The 20150-nt window shown below is 43.6% G+C and overlaps 4 protein-coding genes across 4 annotated transcripts; 1 reads left to right on the top strand and 3 right to left on the bottom strand.

Moving 5' to 3' along the window:
• Positions 1-6253: 6253 nt before the first annotated feature.
• On the bottom strand, positions 6254-8141 carry PtA15_5A530 (uncharacterized protein; the record flags this gene model as incomplete). Its single annotated transcript, XM_053169302.1, has 7 exons — positions 6254-6359; positions 6471-6834; positions 6907-7003; positions 7091-7150; positions 7235-7383; positions 7495-7574; positions 7735-8141. The coding sequence occupies 7 exons, from the start codon at positions 8139-8141 to the stop codon at positions 6254-6256; spliced, it is 1263 nt and encodes a 420-aa protein (XP_053020512.1).
• Positions 8142-13268: 5127 nt separating this feature from the next.
• On the bottom strand, positions 13269-14507 carry PtA15_5A529 (uncharacterized protein; the record flags this gene model as incomplete). Its single annotated transcript, XM_053169300.1, has 4 exons — positions 13269-14073; positions 14142-14223; positions 14288-14400; positions 14479-14507. The coding sequence occupies 4 exons, from the start codon at positions 14505-14507 to the stop codon at positions 13269-13271; spliced, it is 1029 nt and encodes a 342-aa protein (XP_053020511.1).
• A 206-nt stretch (positions 14508-14713) lies between these two features.
• On the top strand, positions 14714-15542 carry PtA15_5A528 (uncharacterized protein; the record flags this gene model as incomplete). Its single annotated transcript, XM_053169299.1, has 4 exons — positions 14714-14874; positions 14955-15153; positions 15228-15318; positions 15421-15542. The coding sequence occupies 4 exons, from the start codon at positions 14714-14716 to the stop codon at positions 15540-15542; spliced, it is 573 nt and encodes a 190-aa protein (XP_053020510.1).
• An 838-nt stretch (positions 15543-16380) lies between these two features.
• On the bottom strand, positions 16381-17755 carry PtA15_5A527 (uncharacterized protein; the record flags this gene model as incomplete). The annotated part of the gene is made up of 3 exons (XM_053169298.1): positions 16381-16396; positions 16479-17070; positions 17188-17755. The coding sequence occupies 3 exons, from the start codon at positions 17753-17755 to the stop codon at positions 16381-16383; spliced, it is 1176 nt and encodes a 391-aa protein (XP_053020509.1).
• Between the last annotated feature and the right edge of the window lie 2395 nt (positions 17756-20150).

The raw sequence follows: 20150 nt of genomic DNA, 5'->3' as shown, positions 1-20150 counted from the left end.
CTTTGGAAAAGTTTCTTGAACCAAATTGGAGTGCATCTCCAACTTTCAAAACTGTCAATATATCTATTCCAAATTCCAAACTTTCTTTTTCAAGGTTTTCTGAATTCCACCATTTTTGGGTGTGACTCCTCTTGATCAGATATGAATACAATTTTTGCCGTTCATAGGCCTTGTTATTTCCCAGAGAAGTTTCCAAGATGTCATTTACCTTCATTTTGGGGTGAGCCTTGTTCCATTGAACAGAATATGACTGCAATCTGGGTCCAATGATAGAGGGAAGTTTATTTATTTTCAGATAGTCATTTGAAAGTCCATAGGTATTTTCAAAGGCATTCAACTCTTTAAAGTTGATATTCAAATTGTTCCTCCAGTGGGCCCAGCTCAGAGCTAGTGTCTTTTGATGAAGCAGACCACGAAATGCTAGCAAACGTCTTGCAAATTCAAAATCATCAAGAAATTTATTGCATTCAATCTCTACTTTTTCTAATTTCCTGTGAAGAGTTCTCCACCCGTGAAGTAGGAGATTGTATGATTTCTCTTCCAAGATGGTTTCTACTGGTGTGTGTATATTCCTGTTGTTCAACCTCAAATGATGACAAAAGACAATCATTGGCCATTTTGGTAGCTCCCCTCTTTCCCAATCTGAAATTATCTTCTTTTGGTTGGGTTGAGATAGTGAATCAATGTCTTCAGCTGAAAAGATAGTCACAAAGTTGTCATCAAGTTTTGGTTTCAAAAATTTTACTGGACAGGGATCTTTTGAATTTGGGCAAGACAAAGCAAAAACTTCAGTGAGGGACATCCTTGTTTGCAGTTTCCTTACTGATGTTGATTCTTGAGATTTCATATCTTTGTCACTATATTCCATTCCATTGATAAAGCTGCAAAGAGGCTTTTTGTAACATGGGGGATTGTGTTTAAGCTCTATAACTCCAGGTTCATCAACAATTGACCTAAATCTGAGAAATTTCACAACAGAATGGAGTTTTTCCCCAATTATTGGTGAGATTGATTTGAAAATGGAAAATTTCATGAAATAGCTGCACAGAATTTCACAAGGTGACCAATTTACATTTTGTGCATCCTTTTCACTAAAATTGGCTTTGGTGTCTTTAATTTCTTTAATTTCTATTTTAGAAATGTTGGAATTTGTGTGAGAGAAGATTTTTGTTGTCAAATCTTTGTTTTTGAGACCCCTAGCCTGCGATGTTGTTTGTTTAGGAGTAATTTCCTTCTCTTGTTCCAAAAAAAACATTCTTCTATCAGCTCCAAGAATTATGTTTTTAAGTTGTTCATCTTTTTGGTATTCTGCACTTCTAATATTTGATGAAGAGGAAACCTTTGAGTCCAATCCAAAATATGTGTCCTCAGATTTTCCAGCTGTATTGATTTTGGCTTTGGAGTGAATCATAGGTATCTTTGATGATGAACACTTTTTGTTCACTCTGTTGATCAAGACCTGTGTTTCCAGCTCACTTTTATTTCCCATCTCAATGGTAGCATCATTTCTGCCCAATTTTTGTTCTTGTGGAAAATCCTTCCAGTTTTTATCCATTGGATTAATAATCAGACCTGAAGAGATTGTTGTTGACTTTGAATTGCTTTTATTGTGATCAAAAACAGAGCTTTGAACTTTTTTCTCATTTCCCCTCACCTTTCTGCCCTTCAGAATGGCTGGAACTTTTGAGGGGTGATGATTTTGATTTTTATTCAGTGTAATTGTTCCGCAAACATCTTCATTTTCTGACCCATCCATGCTCATGGGTAATTTCCTGTGTGTGAATCTTGAGGACTCCAAAGCTTTGTCATTTTTTTGAAAATGACCAATTTGATCCTTTTCAGTTATACAATTTTTCTTATTGATACTACTGATAGAAAGAGGCTGTAAAGGAACATCAACTTCAAAAACACGCTTTAAAACTGAAACTTTACAGCAGAGAATCTCACCTCAGTGTTAGTCTCTTTTTGCATTTTTGGATTGTTTTTGCCACCCATGGACTTTTGAATAGTAGATCCTACAAGAATGCTTTCATTTTCAGGATTGAATTTTCCAGAAATCAACTTGTCTTTGTATGATACTTTAATCCCTGATCCTGAAGATGATATTCTCCTTTCCACCTCTGCCAAAATTTCTGGATTTCCCCTTGAATTGTTTTCATTTCTGCTTTCAATCTCATCCATTTCTATTCTTATCCCTTTTGCTTCTTTCAAAACATTCATAACTGTCCCATCTTCCTGAAAAGAAAAATAACTATCATTGCCAGGCGTGGTTCCTTGTATGTCACTTTTTGGCAGGGGCTATCATAGAATTCAGAGAAAAAATCAGTGATTTCAAGAGATTAAGGTTCAAGTCCAAATGTGCAATGATAATATTCTTACATCTGAAACTTCATGCATAGTGATCTTTGATGCTTTTTCCGAAGGAATTTTATCAACCAAGCTTGATTTCACATCAGATCCTCCAATCTTCTTTTTTTTCTCCATAAAGTGATTTGGTGTCAATTTTTCTTTTTTCAATTCCTCATTTATAGATATTTCTGAGGAATTCAGTATGATTTTCCCACTTCCTTGATTCCCAATAGATTTTTTTTCATTTCCATTTTTATTCTCATCCAGTTCTGTTGTTCTTTCCTGTTTTGATTCTTTCAAGAATTTTATAACTGTGTTTTCTTTTTGAGAAGGAGAAGAAACATCATTACCAGGTAATTTTGTTTCTTTATAACCACTTGGCAGAGGCTATCATGGAACTCAAACAAAGAATCAGTTGTCTTGAGATAAATAAGCTGCAAGATAGAGATTTCACTATTCTTACATCTGAACTTTCTTCCGTGGGGATCTTTGATTTACCTGAAATTGTTTCCCTATCCTCTTCTTGTTCAATTTTAGAAGTTTTTCTGCTTTTATTAACATATTTACTGAGCAATTCTTCATCCCCATTGATTAACCTGTTGTAAAACTGTTCAATTACGCTCTTGGCACCCACTAGGTTCTCTTCATTTGGAGCCAATGGATCATAGTTAGAATCTTCTTGATTTAAGCCCCTATCCAATGTTAATTTGATTCATTTGATTCATTTTTTTAAAACACAATATATTTAATTAATGGGGAAGAAAGAACAAGAAACATGTTCCTTAAATTTGGATATATTCTCAAAACAGATGTTGCTCCACATTTCTCTCACCTTGGTATGAATTCAGTAGCATAAGGATTGAGGATTCTCCTTTGGAAGAACCCAGTGCCTTTTGAGTAAGGATTAATGTGCATGTGAAATCTCCTTGGACCAATCCAGTTGTCATCAATAAGTGCCCCTCCCAGTAGTACTGGATGTTCAGGTTTTATTCTGTGGATATTAAGGTCTTGCAAATCATCTGTTGTCCATGATCTGGCCCTGGCTTGTTGTTGACCCATCATGTGTCCATAGGCTGGTCCTGTTGGTAGATGGTTATGCATTCCTTGGTTCACATTGTTCTGGCCATGATAAAACAAAACTGGCTGTTTAAAATGTGGAGTAGGACCAAATGCATTTAGCAGTTGCAAGTTTTGCACCATCATTGCTGATTCCCTATTATAGGCTCCTGGCATGAAAAGGATTGGAAAGTTTGGGGATACAGGAACCATAACACATGGATGAAATGCCAGGTTGGAATTGAACAAAGCAGAAAATTGAGGTTTTACACTTGCAGCTGATGGACCTGGAAGCCAGTTTATTCCTGAAGAGCTAGAACCATGAAGGCTAAAACTATTAGTTATCTCCTGGTTGCGCGATAATTCTGATCCCAATGTGCCCCCATATGTAGGTGAATGGATTCTTTGTGGAAAGCTAGGCTCATTCTTTATGGCATTGGTAGTATCATGAATAATTCCATCCTTTTCCATCACCATGGGTAGAACAGATACCTCATTGGTGGAGATAATTAACAAACCTAAAAACAGCAAACATTTGAGTTGGTAAGGGTGCATTTTGGTGCAATCAACAATGAAAAGGGGAAATGGACTTGACTTGTAGCAAATTAGAGCTCATTTATACATAATTATTCTTTGTTTGGATGTCTGTGTGTGGATTTTTTCTACAGGGAGTTTCATTGGCTGCTTGGTATGGCAAACTCTCTCAAACAAATGCAGATGAGTTTGCTGTACTGCAGCACATGAAAACTAGAGGGAAGTTTCAGCAACCTCCAGGAAACTTCCCAGGGGTGTTTATAGGTTAGGGGGCTTGTATATTGATATTATGTAGGAAAATGGATGACTTCTTGTGGGCTAAAAATCTAGATCTATCAGGCAAGGTTAAACCTTACTGGCTGGTGAAAAGTGATTTAGATTGAGTTCTCAACAGCAAACAAGGTTTAGCACCTCTGGCTAAATCTAACCATTCAGGCTACAGGAAGTCATCCAATATACTTTTGTGACAATGGGGGAGTTCACAATTGAAATTTGTAAAACTTTAGAACCCATTTTAAGGTGTTTATGAACCATTTTTTTAAACTTCAATAAGTTTTACTGATTGATCAGCAACACACAAGAATGTAAATTCTCCCAGAACTTTAAAATCTTGGTCATGAAGACCTTATGAATTTAAATTCACCTCTAAAGTTTTTTAAATTTTAGGTGTGAACCCCCCTAATATGTACAGCCAGTTTTTCCAAGGGGATGGAAGCAACTTGAGTGAAAACTCAAATTAGTGAGGCACACCACATGAAGATTGAACTCAAGTTTTCAGCACCACAAACCAATTAGTTCACATTTGACAGTGTTACATAGCACTACTTTCTGGTTTTGGAAATTTGTTAACTTCCCAGTCAAATCAGCTTGAGGCTGAGCTCAGAATTCAAAACCTTAAAGGCTTGGCTGGTTTGAAATTTTTGCATTGCTGAAGAATTTCAAATGTGAACCTCAAATTGAATCCACTTTTCTTCTTGCTATGTGCAACCAAGTGGCCTATCCCCAGCCCTAACTTAACTAAGTCCCTAATCAGACCTCTGAAGGAGGGAAATGGTGCTATGTTAACCCCACAGGAGTAGAGAATTAGCTGTTTTGGTAGGTAATTGTTTACAAATTAGCCTTACGCACAAGCATCTGGATCATTTTTGATCTAGTTTGGATATCTGGGATGGCCCAAGCTGTCCTCATATTTCTACTTTTTTTTTCAAAAATGCTCAACCCCTCTTTTTTCCCTGCTATCATAGTTGTAATATCATTGGTTTTGGATCCTGTACAGTGCAAGACGTGTAATACAGGATGAAGCAGGACACATTTCAGTAACAAAAAAAGGATTCAATAGTACCCAAGGCCCTGAAAAATAGGCACAATATGTACAAAGATTCTCCATGATCTTGTGCATATTTTGTTCCCCCAAAGTTTCATTGCCCAGTAAGAAATGGTGCATCCAGAAAAGATTGAAAAACACCATTTTTCTATTTCTCTACCCCTGCGGGGTCCACATATAAGCACATAAGTCCCTCCTTGGGAGGATCCCCCTCCAGTAGAGGGACTGAATTAAGTTAGTCCCCAGCCCGTCATCATGATGACCATTGGCAGCGCATCAAAGAAACCTGACACCCCTGGAGAAGTTTGGGCTTGGCTCAGTGACCAAAATGCTACTGTCACCATTTCCATAGTCAAACATAACCAGTCTGCCCTTGTGTGGGGTCACACAAGGAAAAAAAGGGATAACCAGTTTTTGACCCCAGCATTTAACCCATTTTAAATGTTCTCAGCTGTGTTCTGTATCAGGTTTTTCTCACATTGTTCTTACATCTGATGACTGGAAATTTTGTTTCAGTAGCTTATTTGTAGCTAAGTTTAGGGTTTCTGAACCAAAGATCTGTGAGTCTCTGGTATTTTTTTACACTTAATTTTGAGAGTGCTTGGTTACAGAAGCAATGAAGGCAATTACTCTAATATTCATGAAATAATAAGTACACTGCAGAATGATGCTTAGAGGCCTAATAGAAAATTGCCCGCCAAAGATGCTGAGAAACAAAAACAGGCGAAACGTTGTGGAGGATTAAATAAATAAATATATGTAGCTCCAATGATATTTGTGTCAACGTGATTGAAGGAAACAGACCCCATGATTCAGTCACAAAGGGGTACTGTTTATGCAGTTGGAATTTGACTGAAGAGGCAAGAATGGCTGCATGTTTTTGCTTGATTACATGGCTGTTCCTGACTCATCACCCACCCTTTCCTCTTCTCCATGCGCGAGTCTGAAAGTCGATCTTTGCAACAGCACGGCCGCAGATGTGAATAGGAATCATAACAAGTCGTCTTCAGCCGTTGATTCGGTGATAGCCAATATAATCTCCTCAACCATGCTTGTCCCACCCTCGCCAGCACTTTTTTGAATGCGTTTTGAAAACCTGGGGGACACATTTAGACAGTGGGTTGAGTAAGAGGATCACCCGGAGACCCAGGGTCAGTGCTTGTTCTATTGAAAAATCTGCGTTTGTAAGGGCAAGCTTGATCCGCACCTCTCTGGATTTTGCTCCTCAAATGAAGCACCAGTCCAAGATTCAGGTGCACCACCTCCTAAGATAGAAAATTTGCTGATCTGATTGCTTTCCAGAGTTCGAATTCGTTCCGCGTTGCTCGATATCTTTTCATCACTAAGAGCATAGAAACTGTCGCTGGTGTGAGGGTCGCGAGAAGCAACCGAAGGGTCACCGAGTAGTTCGGCCAGTAGTTTCAGAGCTTCGCTAGGATTGAACAACGTCGATATTGTAGCAGAGGGCTCAGCTGGGATGATTGTTTGTTGTGCAAGCAGATTGTCGATCCACGGGTAATACTGTTCCTTCACTCGTTCAGGGAACGTGTCAAACATTTGAAGGGGGGTATCTGTTAAGACAAACCAAGGTGCGAGTGCGTCAGAGATAAACATATTGCCCAATGCGTTTGGCGGTCACGCACCTTTCATAACTCTGAAACTACTCGGAGGGGGAAGGTTGATGAATTCATTAAACCTGCGCTCAGCACCGGGGCAATCGTAGATATTCTGGAAATCGCCCTTTTTGGCCGATAGGGTAAATATTAGAACGAGGTTCACAAATGAAACAGTGATTTAAAGGATCAGAGCTAATCCTCGAACACGTACGTGTAGCACCAGCATGGGTGCCTTGAGCAGGGGTGCCAATGACGAGGGAGGTGTCTCACGCTGATTGAAAGAGAAACATAAAATAAATCATTATCATTTCGTTCTTCTCGTTTGCTGAATCCTTTCAATGCGAAGAAAACTTACCTCTACGTAGGCAACACAAGAACCGAGCGCAAGTGTTGCCTTGCAGGGAGGATATCGACGGATCAACGCGCCAGCCCAAGCGTCCAGGACATCCAAAGAGCAATAAGTCGATCGAGGCCCATACAGCCACCATTGTGTCGCCGAGACAGCTGTTGGATAAGAGAATTCAAGTCAGCCATAAGACGCATAGCAATCATGGGAGATCGATGGACCAGACATCAGGAACAGACGATCAAGCCAAATCAAAGTATAGTACTAACAAGCATCCCAATCTTCAGGAAGCTCTGGATTCGTCCAGGATCCCATGACGGCTTGGAATGCAGTGCTGACAAATCCTTCCCTAGAGATGAGTGGAGATTATTTGTCGAAAAAATGATCAAAGTATGTAACCAAAATGCTTAGAGAATCTGGTGATGCGCCGCGTAAAAGAGTGAAAAGGCCAGGCTCTCACGGCGAGATTTTTTTAGTAAGAAAGAAGATAGAGTGGAGTATAAACAAACTCTTGAGAGGGTGGCATGGTACACATACAAACGCTCACTACGAGGCTGGCAAACAAGCCACTGAAACGGATTGCTACCTCGGCGCCGAGTGGATCGGTAGCCAGAAGGTGAACAGGAGGCAGATTGAGCTTGTGGAGTGCGAAGGCCAGATCGGCAGCCAGGGTCCAGAGATCACAGGATGGCGAGACTTTTGCTTGCGTGCGGCCATGAGAACGGAAGTCAATTAGGATGATATTGAATCGTTCGAGTAGTTGACCTGGCCCGTCGACGTAAGGATAAACAAATGAGATATCGAGGAATTGTGGGTGAAGGATAAGTAGCCAGGGGGTGGTGGCTTGAAGGGCTGAGGTGGTAGGCTTGATCTCGTAAAAGAGATTAACATCCCCTGCAACGTTGACGAATGGCATCCTCCGAATTGTCCGAGTTTCACGAAATCGGTGGATATGAAAGTATGAACGAATGAACCTTTTTTATTGAAAACTCCTACAGACTTCGCATACAACCACACTTTGACCGGGCACGTAGTATATATTTACAAATCAAAGTGTAATATCGACTAATCAACTATCCTGCTGCGTATCACTGCCTGGCGCCCCTAATCTATGTATGTATTCTGTTCATCTGAGTCTGACTAATGGGAAGCGAGGGAAAGAGCTCCAGACAAAGTGGTCGTAAGCTGGAATCGTTCGTCAAGCGAGTCTCTGAAACATTACTTAACCCCGCCCGATTCTCACCGATCATAAGCAAGTTGGAAACAACCCTCGACAATGCCGCTTCCACATATATTTATGTGCGTACAGTTATATCCAACGCCGGTCGGGCGACCTGTATCTTGAAGTTGCATCAAATGATTATGGGCTGTTTGGGGGGAGACAGGGTGCATCCCGCTCCCAAAAACCGGAAAAGCATCTCTTTTCTGGCGGCTCCCATCCCCACCCCCGAATCCTTGACGGGGAACTACCTGAAGGTTTGGATGTCTCCGCACAAAATGCACCAAGGGTGCCAAATCTATCTTGGGAAACTTGTATTTATTTGTGTACCAAAGAATAAGAAACATGTTCAAGTTGAATGTTCGTACTTTACTGGAGGAACTGGAGGAACTGGCGGAACTTCCTGTCAATCTAGGAACCCCTCCAGACCCAGATCTGGCCCTAAATTTTGCAGGGAAATGCAGGCTTTGAGACTCTGGGAGGCTCCCAGATCACTCCCAGATTGTGAAGGGAAGTGGAGGACTTCCCGTCAATCTGGGAACTCAGATTTTTCCAGATTTTGCGGGGAAATCTGGGCTCGATCATCCCAAATCCTAGATCTGCCTAGATTTCCCTGCGAAATCTGGGAAAATCTGGGTTTCCAGATTGGCAGGTAGTCCTCCACTGGAGGAACTGGCGGAACTTCCTGTCAATCTGGGAGCCCCTCCAGACCCAGATCTGGTCCTAAATTTTGCAGGGAAATGCAGGCTTTGAGACTCTGGGAGGCTCCCAGATCACTCCCAGATTGTGACGGGAAGTCCTCCACGCAAAACTATTTCCATAGCAGGGATGAAGACCCATCCTCAACCAAAAGCAGTGAATGACACTGTCAGTGCAATTACGCTGTTCAAAATTGCATAAGATTCAGGGTTCTCAAAGTTGAAAACATACGCATTTCAAGCCTTCCAAGTGCAAGTCCACTGTTGGAAACCAATTCTGACCAGTTTGGGTAGAAGGAGGATAGTGTTGATCTGGAAATTCAGATCTGAGACTGAGCCAACAATTATCAGGTTTTGCAGGGAAATTGAGGTGCCCAAAGCTCCCCAGAGTGATCCAGAGTCCCAAATTTCAGATTTCTCTTCAAAATCTGAATTTCCAGATTATTACAGATTGAGGGGGATAGTCAGCCTTAGAGCCAGCACAGCTCACCAAAAGTCTACCTTTATCACTCATTTTCACATCATTTCTTCTACATCTTTTCAGAATTAAGTTTTAACCTTGTTTTGACTTCAGATTTTGTTGTCTGAAGCAATTTTGAACCTTGTTTCCACTGGTAAATTTTCAATATCTCAAATCCTTCATAGGGTTTGGTGTTTCTCAAAGCGCGTGCACGCCCCCGCCACATAGATGAAACAGAGCGCACCAACCACAAGTTCATATGTAATTATGTAAGCAAACTGTGATTTTTTTTTTAATTCAGGATCCCCCATGCAGCTGGAGGATACACAGACTTCAGACAACCAGAACCACACACCCAGATAACCCAGTATCACAAACCAAAGGCCACTATACCCCCAGTACACCTTCTGTCACAGATGCCAAGGATATTGACAGGTAGTAACACTGCCAGCATAATTAGCTAGGTTGGGGTTATCCCAGTTAAACTGGGATGACCTCAACCAATTTAAACTTGGGTTGATCTCAACTGATGAAATATAAATCCAAGGTCCCTTGGGTTCATATTGAAAGAATTTAGAGAACTAAGATTTTTATTCTTATTAGTCTTCAAGTCTCATTTATTTTGTATTTACAATTATGTTCTAAAGTAAAAGAAGTGAAATCTCCTTTTTACCTAAGAGCAGACACAAGACCGCTATCTAACAGGATGGATAGAGGTTGGTCTCAATGTGAGAACTTGTGGAACCGTGAATGGTTCTTTGGGTTAAGATGATCTGGAAGAATGAGACAAGTTCAGCATCAGTCTTTGCTGACTATTATCTTAGCTTCAATCTCTCTTACTCGGATAAGGCTTTTGCCTTTTTATATCCTACTTGGTTGAGCAACAGCGAAACGGCAGAGAATTATTGCAACGTTGTCTGTAACAGTTCAACGGTGTCTTTCTCTTAGCCTTTTGTTTCTGTCTGCCTAATCTAAGAACAAACACTCTTACCAGTATTCCCAACTCTTTGAGTGGACTCAGTGTGTTCGGTCTGGTTTTCTCTGACGATGTCTAGAGCTGTTATATATCACATTAGCAACTCTTTAGGCCCCATTTGGCACCAATATAATCAGTGATATATTTCACAAATATTTCACGATTATATCGGTAAAATGCCAATGGCGTTTGGCAAACCGAAATATTCAAAACATGAAATAATTTACAATTACAGTTCCTACATGCCAATATATTGGCAGCGAAATCAGACCCACCCTTGCAACTCCCGACCTTGATTATTGACCTCATTGAGTGGATACATCATACAACACTCCACTAGCTCGATGTATCCACTCAATGAGTGGACTCATATATCCACTCAATGGCCCGGTTGGTCATCAAGTGGATTGTATAACACTCCACTTGCTTGATGACCCTTGATGACCAACCGGGTCATTGAATGGACTTATCCACTCGATAGCCTGGTTGGTCATTGAGTGGATAAATGCTCCACTTGATGGCCCGGTTGGTCATCAAGTGGAGTAGGTATCCACTCAGTGACCCAGTTGGTTGTTGAGTGGAACATACTCCACTCGATGACAAATCAGGCCATCAAGTGGATATGTATAAGTCCCCTTGAACTGTCCTGTTCATTGGGTGGACTACAATACATCCACTCAATGACCGACTGCGTCATTGAGTGGGTGAAGTGGGTCATAGGCTATAGCCACTCAATGACCGGGTGGGTGGTCATCAAGTGGAGGGCGAGTTTGTCCATTTGCTTTCTTGGTTGATTGAGAGGTGGGTGGTTGGCTGGCTGGGTTTATACCGATGTACTGACAAACGCCAGCGATATATTCAATTACATTTTATTTCAGGTGAAATAATCAAAATGTCACGGATTATTTCACCAATTATATCGGCGCCAAACAGGGCCTTAGTCATCTATCCTTGAGTTTTAATTAAACCACTTACCTTTGGTGCTGGTTGTAATTCTCTCGGATAGTGATCGGGATCCAGGATTTTCCTTGAGCCTAATCTTGCTGCTCATGTGGATCGGACCTGTTTGCATTAAAAGATGATTTCAGTTTTACGATCCCGCGGCGCTTGATTTGACTGCAGAAAATGGTTTGCTTCGCTTACCAGATTCCGCAGCTGATTGAGATCCCGGCATCTTTCTCACTTTGTGAGAAAGATGCCGTTCACCTAGACGTGAATTCTCACACATATTTCATTGGATGAGATCAACCCATTTTAAATTGGTTGAGTGCATCCCAGCTAAACTGGGATGTAAATATGCTGGCAGTGTGCCCTTTTTACTGAACCTAGTTTATCTCAGAGTGCAACTCTTTTCCTCTTGGAATGCTTTTCTCTCCCTTCTCTTCTTCTTCTCCCAACTCTCAGATCTAGAGAATGGGGCTGTGTACCCGGGTGCCACACCAATTTTGAACAAAAAATAGGCACCCATACTCATACCCGGCACCCGCAGGCAGGTGTCCCAGTGGTACTTCAGTCTTGTTGCCTGAAAGGAATCCCTTCTGACACAATTTCAAAGAATTGTTGGCTTATCACAATAAATTAATGGTCTTCTGGATAATCTGAAGGGTTTTATGTCCCCTCATGTGGTACCCATACTCTCTGAGACTTGGAATTGTACATGCAGTACCCATACTCTCTGAGACTTGGAATTGTAATTTGCAGAAGTCACTCCCTGCAGGAGAGTGCTGGTGCCCTGCAAGCACAGGAGATTTCAAGTTTGCAGTTTAGTAGTGATTACTTTTTGAACTGATGGGTATGTACTATGTAGCAGATGGAAAGATCTCCTTGATCTAAATCCTCATTCTGGATTATCAAAGACAAGAATTAGTAGTGATTCTTGGCTGGCTCAGTAGGAATGCTGGTCAATTAAGCCTCTATCAAAATCACAATTTGCAAAAGATATACTCAGGTTGACAGGTTATAAAAGGAAGCTGAAATTCAAAAGGCCAACATTTTGAAGATATATGATCTCTTGTTTGAGTGCATGTGTAAACTAAGGATGATGGCTATTTGCATTTGAAAAGTTGCTCAACAGCTTTACAATAATGATGGACATATTGGATCCAATGAGCCAACATGTTTTAAAGGTGACAGAGGCCAGGGCTGCAAACAACACATTCAACAATCTAAAGATAATGAGAAACACATACAAAGCTATAGAGCAAGATTACTTTGTCCAATGCATTGTGAATTAAAACCGATGGAAAAAAATAGCAAGACTTGAGGAAACATTGAAGCCTCAGTCTCAGCCTATGTACACAGTTGAGACCTAGTAGGTGGGCCAACTAAAGGGGTAAGCAGTGTAGAATTCAACCATTTATGTACAGCACGCCATGATATCATATCCAGAAACGGAACGGTATCTTCATGTTGGGTATAGTGAGATATCCAGCAATCCTTCTAGTGATCAATAGGGAAGAAAGGAGTTTGTCAAGGTGATTGCCCATCTGTTTGTCAAGCCTCATCCTGAAGGTGCGGTGAGATTTGGCTGGAAGAATTGGCCTGTTTTGCAGGAGCCATGCGATTCTCTTCTGTTGAGGTGTGCAATGAATTGATCGCAAGACTCGGCTAGAGTTGTAGATGTCTTCAGAAGCGATTGCTAGAACACAGGCGAACATGGTCATAGGATTACAAAATAAGTACTAGTGAGTTTAAGATTTCTTTTTTATCTTCACACCCAGTGCATTCATGGTAGCGTTTTTCTTTTTCTTTGGGGGAAGCTTAGTAAAGCCAGATGCAGTTGCCAACATCTCGCGAGATTTCTCGGAAAGTAGGGAGTGCACGTCAGGTTCGACATCGGTGAATTTCCGTTTGATTGTGATACTCTCGGGGCCAGTCGTTGCTGGTGTTGGATTGATTCCATTCTGCTGTAGATCATCTTTGTCGCCAGCTTCCTGCTCCAGATGGCTGCCAGAGCCAGACGCCCTCGGTCCTTCCTCGCCATCGTGTTCTTCGATGCTGGGCAAAGGCTTGAGAGGTTGAGCAGCGACCTTCGAGAAGTATTTTGCGACTTCGGCCTCATCTTCTTCCGCTTCCTGTAAATGGCGTTCTTGTTCCAGTATTTCCTTGGTGCCCGCCAGACCAGATTGGATCCGACTGCTGACACTAGCCAGCACTCCATCGACCCCACGCCCATTTCCAGATCGCTCCAGACGCGCATTACGAGTTCTGATCTCCTGCAGCTTGTCCAATATCTCCATCTCTCGTTTGCTTTCGACTTGGTTCTTCTCTAAGCTTCGCATCGAATCCTCTTGCTCTTCCTCCAGTTCCGCCTGTTCAGCTGCAAGAAGTCTTTCCACATCATCATCGGAGTCGGAGCCTGCATTCTTTGCTGCTTCCTCTTCCCTCCATGGTTCGAAGTTTCTCTGGGCACCGTGTTCAGCCACATAATCGGAGTGCTTGGGGTCGGTCTTAAATGTGATCTCATTCGAGCATCGAGGGCACTTGATGTAAAATCTGGATTGGAAAATGAGAATCGTCAGTGTGTGGGTGGGTTGCAGATTGTTCTAACACGCATAACACACCGGAAGATTTTGATCCCAAAGTAATGCTCCCCAGCAGCAGCTTCCTTTCGAGCGTTGAATTTCTTCCCCTTGTAAATAAATTCTGTGAGGCCAGTAAGTTTTCTTTTCATCAGAAGCCGAGTGTTTCAAGACAGGTGACGACTAACCGGTACAAGATAGGCATTGCATGGAGAACGGTGCCATTAACCGGACGACCTGCTGACGATCCTTGGCTAGCTTCCTTCTCGGGATTTTGGCAGGATCGAAGTCCGGCGGGTAGCTATAGGAAATACGGACATCACGGGATCAACCAAGAATCAACCGAAGAATAGTCAAAGAAGTCCTCAGGAAAACGTACTATTTGTTGAGGACCTTTCTCTCGGACATGTTTGGTTTTTACTACCCGGTTATGAGGTTTGCAGTTGAGGTCGCCCGAGTCGAAATTGGTGAGGTTGCGGTTGAAAGCCTGAGCCTCTCCGGCCATGAGGAGGCAGGTCGGGGACACACACCCCGGGAGGACCCCGGAGTTGACCACCAAGTCTACCTTCACCAGTTCCGTGGCCACAGAAAGCAGCCCCACGGACACCAGCACCATGCTTGGCCACTCACCCTGCCGACTGCTCAGGACAGCCATCACTCCGATCCACAGCAAGTTCTTCACCAGCTCCGCATCCTCAGCAGCTAGTGCGCCGGCACAGATCCTCAAAAGTGCGCTGCCCCTCAGCCCCGCCGTCAGCCGGATTCTGCATGAATTGTACGCTTTACCAAAATAACGGGCACCCCTTAACATCGAATGGCCTGAGCTGATGTCAATGGATGGGGAAAAAAAAACAGGGGCGTAAAGGATGCTACCAAGATCAAAGGAACAGGCCTCCGGGGTAGACTAACGAAGGGGGATGTCTTGACACACTTCAAGAAGGCCTCGTCGCCGAGCGGGACCGCCCAGAAGATGATACAGGCCGACGCCGATGCCCGATTAGCGGAGAGATCAATGCTGGGCTCATCCGCGACATCCAAACCAACCGAAGCACAGGTCCGCTACTCTGTTTACAGCCACTCCAGATCTGCCTTCTGCATGCTCACCCTCTTACGCATACTTTGCTCCAGGAACTACCATCGCTGGATGCGTCGGCCATTCGTCTACTGATCACTGAGGGGCTATCTGCTCTGACCCATCGCTCCTCCACTTCTTTCACTGGCAAGTTGATTTTCACTCTTTTCTCTTTTTCCTTCAAAATTTTCTCTTATCAAGCGCCACCAAGCTAATCTCGGTTCGATGATTTCGTCGTTCTTATCACAGCTTCCTCTTTCGATTGTCTTCTAGACGAGTATCCCCTCCCGGCTTCGGCCGCTCGATCATCCCGACCAGACCCCACCTCCTTGAGACAACCGATCGACAAATACTTTGAAGGTTTTGTGTGATCTCGCCGTAGTACCCCTCAGAAGAGCTTGAATACACTAAATAAATGTGTAGAAAAACACTTGAGGAGAAGTATAGAAAATTGCTTGTAATTTGTCTTGTCTTGTTGAAGAATGTCTTTACTTCGGCTCGAGAGTAACTCAGAACTTACAGTCTGGATCTAAGACCTCGGGTTTACTTTGAACTATGTAGTCTGATTGTATCCCTAATTGAAAAGTCCCTCTTGTTTTGTGGTTTAGTGAAGAGCAGAGCCCTGATGACCACAGTGAGAGACTCTCACTCAGTTCCCAGAGAGGCACTCACATCCAATTAAAGTGCTAATCCCTCTCAAGCTCTATCTCCCCCCTCCAACAGTGGCTCCACACTGACACAGTTGAAACTTTGGGGTTTAAGAATCAAAGACTTTTTCTTTGCAAACCAACTTTGAACACCATGCTTTCTCGGAGTGAACCAGAGTGACCTCGATCTCAGCGCTATTTCCCTCCATTTGTGTAGCGCATGAAGTAGAACAGTGTGCATATAGCCAGTCTTTGGTCAAGTATGTATTTATGTCATCATTCAAAAAAAGTATATAAGTAGGACATGTGTAGGAAAGAAAGAAAGACATCAAAAAATTAAAGCTGGGAGAAAAAAAAAAGAAATTGGCCTATGCAAAATTCTAATGAGAACTATATATGTAATATATACATATACGAGTGAAAAACCAACCTAATCAACAAAACATAATTGGAGAAAACAAAACCAAAAAGATGGGAAATTTTCTTTTGATGAAGAAAAAGAATCAAAGTGACAAAAAAACAAGTGATGATTTCCTTCTCTCTATTCTCTACAATTATTCAGTTACAGCAACGAGTCCCTAAAAGAAAAGAAAAAATGAAACAGGGGGTTTGGTTAGTATTATAGAGTAAAGGAGGTAGGGAGATAGAAGGTGGGATTACATTTTGCTGAACACATGCAATACAGCAGCGACGACTTCGATCTGTAGTTCATCACCCGGGACCATTTCGGCGCGGCTGACCCTGGTGATTTCGAGCAAGTTAGCATTGGTGACGTCGGAGGCACCGGAGCCTACGGCGACGGAGGGAGGCGCGGAGGAGGGGGATCTGAGGCTGTTTGAGCCGGGACCGGCGGCGCCGAGGGGCCATTGCGAGAACTCGGCGAGGAGCTCGTCGCACTTCTGGAAGGCGGCCTCGCGAGCATCGTAGGAGAGATGGACGAGGGCGTTCTCGAGCACGTTGGCCGCAAAGGAGGCACATACCATGCATACCGCTCGTAAGGTTCGGTAGCGGACGTTCGCCTGGTATAGGTCCGAGACCGGCACCGCTACCGTCCTTGAGGTGAGAATCGAAAGCGTGCGGCGGAGTACATCATCCTTGAAGGTCGAGTCTGATACCGGATGGGTGGCCATGTCGAATAATAGGAAATTCCGCTTCTCAGTTCGAAGTACGCCCTTGTCTACTAATCCCTTCGCTAATCGCTCCCGTACTTGCTTTAACTGATATCCAATCTTCATCACATTCCACGTTTCACCTGGAAATCCAACATGTTAGCATTTCTCAATGAATTGGTTTTTCGGAATTACAACACGCGTTTGGTGGGATGTTTTTGGAAGGGGTGTGGCCAATCAGGAATGTATGAGTAGCTCACCAGACATCAAATCTATCCAAGTGCCCACGCTCATCTTTTCACTAGCCTTCATCATCTTGAGAGCTTCGTCCAACAGGACTTCGCCGGTCAGTCGATCGTCGATCACCTCAATATAGCGATCGGGCAGGGGGAACCTTCTGCGGTTAGGATCCCTGACCATAGCGATCCGATGTCGGAGTGCGAGCTCGAGTATGATACAGCCGCGCAGGGTGTAGGAGATGTTGTCGTTCCAGAAGGATAGGTAGCCCTGCTTGTCCTTGAGGCCGAGGAGTAGGATCTCCTCCATGATCGTCAGTTTCGGGTTCAACGAGCTCTCGGTCGAATCATCGAGGTCTCGTGGATCATAGGCGATCTTGTGGTTCTGGGTCGGGTCATGACTCGATTGGTCTCGATTGGAGTGGTTGCTTGAGGAGTTTGCCCCGTTTGTCGACTGGTCATTCTGGAATGTCTTGTTGTAGGCTGATGATCCATCTGGCGAGAGCGGCCCGTTGATATTCGATGGCGAGCCATTATTGTTCGATCCAGCAACCCTTCGACGAGAGAGGCCAGCGTTGGAACTTGTTGCCATGTTGATGATCTCGATTGAGTTGATTTTTGAGTATTCCTGTAGGAAGGGTTTCTTGGAAAGATGTAGAGGGAGAGAGGGAGAGAAAGAGAGAGAGAGAGATGGAGGCGGTGGACGAGAGAGAGGGGGAGAGCGAAGGGAAGCTAGTTGGTGGTTCGAGTCATGCGCGTGTGGTAGGTGGTCTTGGAGTGGTGGTGGTGGGAAAAGCTGGCTGCAGCGGGAGGGAGAGGAGAACCCCCGAGGAGCCCAGCACACCACCCCACCCACCCCACCCTGCCCAAACCAACACATCTACATACAAAACAAGCCAATCATAATTCCTAGTCTTCCATAACTAATCCTCAAACACTGCTGGGATCAATCATCTAGACATTTCCAGTGTACGGAAAGAGGCTTTCAAAAGCAGAGCTACAGTACAAGCATGAGGGTTAATATATTGGAACAAGGCGTGTTTGCTCATGCAGAATTTCAGTAAGCTCTAGATCTTGCTTCTAAGGGGGAGCTGCACACCAAACTTGAACACTTTCCAAGAAATGGCTGCTGATTTAGAACTGATCAGTATGTGAAACCCCCAATTCTTTCCTCCCAATCTGCCATGGAAAATCTACTTGGACAAACTGGAGTCAAGCTTAAAAGTGTTTGTGAAAACCTTTTTGCTGAGTGTGGAAAGGGATGAGTGGAGGACTTCCTGTCAATCTGGGAACTCAGATTTCTCCAGATTTTGCGGGGAAATCGGGGCTCAATTGTCCCAAATCCTAGATCTGCCTAGATTTCCCTGCAAAATCTGGGAAAATCTGGGTTCCCAGATTGGTGGAGTGTCCTCCAGTGAAGGAAACTAGTTTCCTGAATCTGGGAGGCTCCCAGTTCCAGAGTCCCAAAGTCTAGATTTCCCTGCAAAACTTGGCTCAGATCTAGGTCTTGGAGGGGTTCCCAGATTGACAGGAAGTCCTCCACTTTACCATGTGATATCTGGGGTGAATAGGTGTCAGGTGGCATCAAGTAACATCTGTTGAAACTCAAGTAGTACTCCAACAGTACTCCCCTTAAATACAAATGACCACCTTGTCATCATCAGGGGGTTCTGCCACTTTTCCCTGGGTGTATGGTTGGAATGAAGTTAGCTACATGTCACCTGCCAAGACCATTCTTTAGGCCCCGTTTGGCCGCACAATGTAATATGATAAATTGGGCAATTTATAACGGGGGGAGCCCCCCCCCCCCCCCCCCCACCATTTTGGAGATATATTGATGGCTCTGTATGTACTCACCCTCTGGTCATCAAGCTTCACCTCTGGATGACCGGTCATCAGGTCATGGAGAAGGACACAACCCCTCAATGACCTGTCAACCAGTCATCAAAGAGGACAAAAACTCTGGATGACCGGTTTGACCGGCCACCCAGACACAACCTCTGGATGACCTTTTTGACCAGCCATCCAGAGGACTTCACCTCTTGATGACCGGTTCAACCTGTCATCAAAGAGGATACACCATCTCAATGACCGGTCAACATTGAAGAGGACAGAACAACTCATTGACCAGTCATCAAAGAGGACAGACCCACTTGATGACCGGTTGAACCGGTCATTGAAGAGGACAGACCCACTCAATGACCAGCCAAGCTTTCTCTAAAGGAGAAACTGGAAAGCAAAACAGGATTAAAATCTAATAGTGTGAATCTCAGAGCTCACTGGAGGGTTTCACCTAGGATAGCCACCTCTCTTGTGGAGAGGGGGTGCAATAACGTAGTGCACCACCGTTACGAGTAACTGTAACAATAACGGCTTAAAAACTGTTACGTCACCGTTATTGGTAACATAACTACCCATTGTTGCTTTGACCCATTTGGGTGAGCTGGGGGTTACCGGGTGAGCTGGGGGTTACCCGGGTACTGCACCACGTTTTCAAAAAAATAGGCACCTGGCACCGTCAGGCAGGTGAAGGTGGTACCCACCAACACAGGTGGTACCCGCCAACACTGTTTTGATCTCAACTGCTGAAAGATAAATCCAACTTGGGCTAATTATTCTGGCAGTGCGACTGGTGCCAGGTACCCGCCCTGGGTCCGCCGGCACATTCTCTATCTTGAGTAGATAACTTGGTGCTTTGCTACACCAACTGCACTTGTCACATGTTTAAAACTCATTTCACCCTTTTATTCACATTTTAAAAACCTCAGTCTCCTGATTCATCAAGCTAAACATTTTTGTAGTGAGAAATAACGGTTCAGAACCCATTACAGCCCTGTGAATGGCCCAGCAACATTAGAGTTAGACACCAGTAGGTTGTATTAGACGTTTCCTGTTTTCTCATGTGTCACAAGCCTGTACATAGTGATATTCACACTCTGAGTCAGCAGCTTATTTTGTTGCTTAACCTAGTTGTCATGTTAAATTCC

This window comes from Puccinia triticina, chromosome 5A (genome assembly GCF_026914185.1).
Source record: "Puccinia triticina chromosome 5A, complete sequence".
NCBI classification, from domain to species: Eukaryota; Fungi; Basidiomycota; class Pucciniomycetes; order Pucciniales; family Pucciniaceae; genus Puccinia; species Puccinia triticina.
The sequence above is the reverse complement of the archived record's forward strand: the minus strand, read 5'-3'. Positions and strand labels throughout refer to the sequence as shown.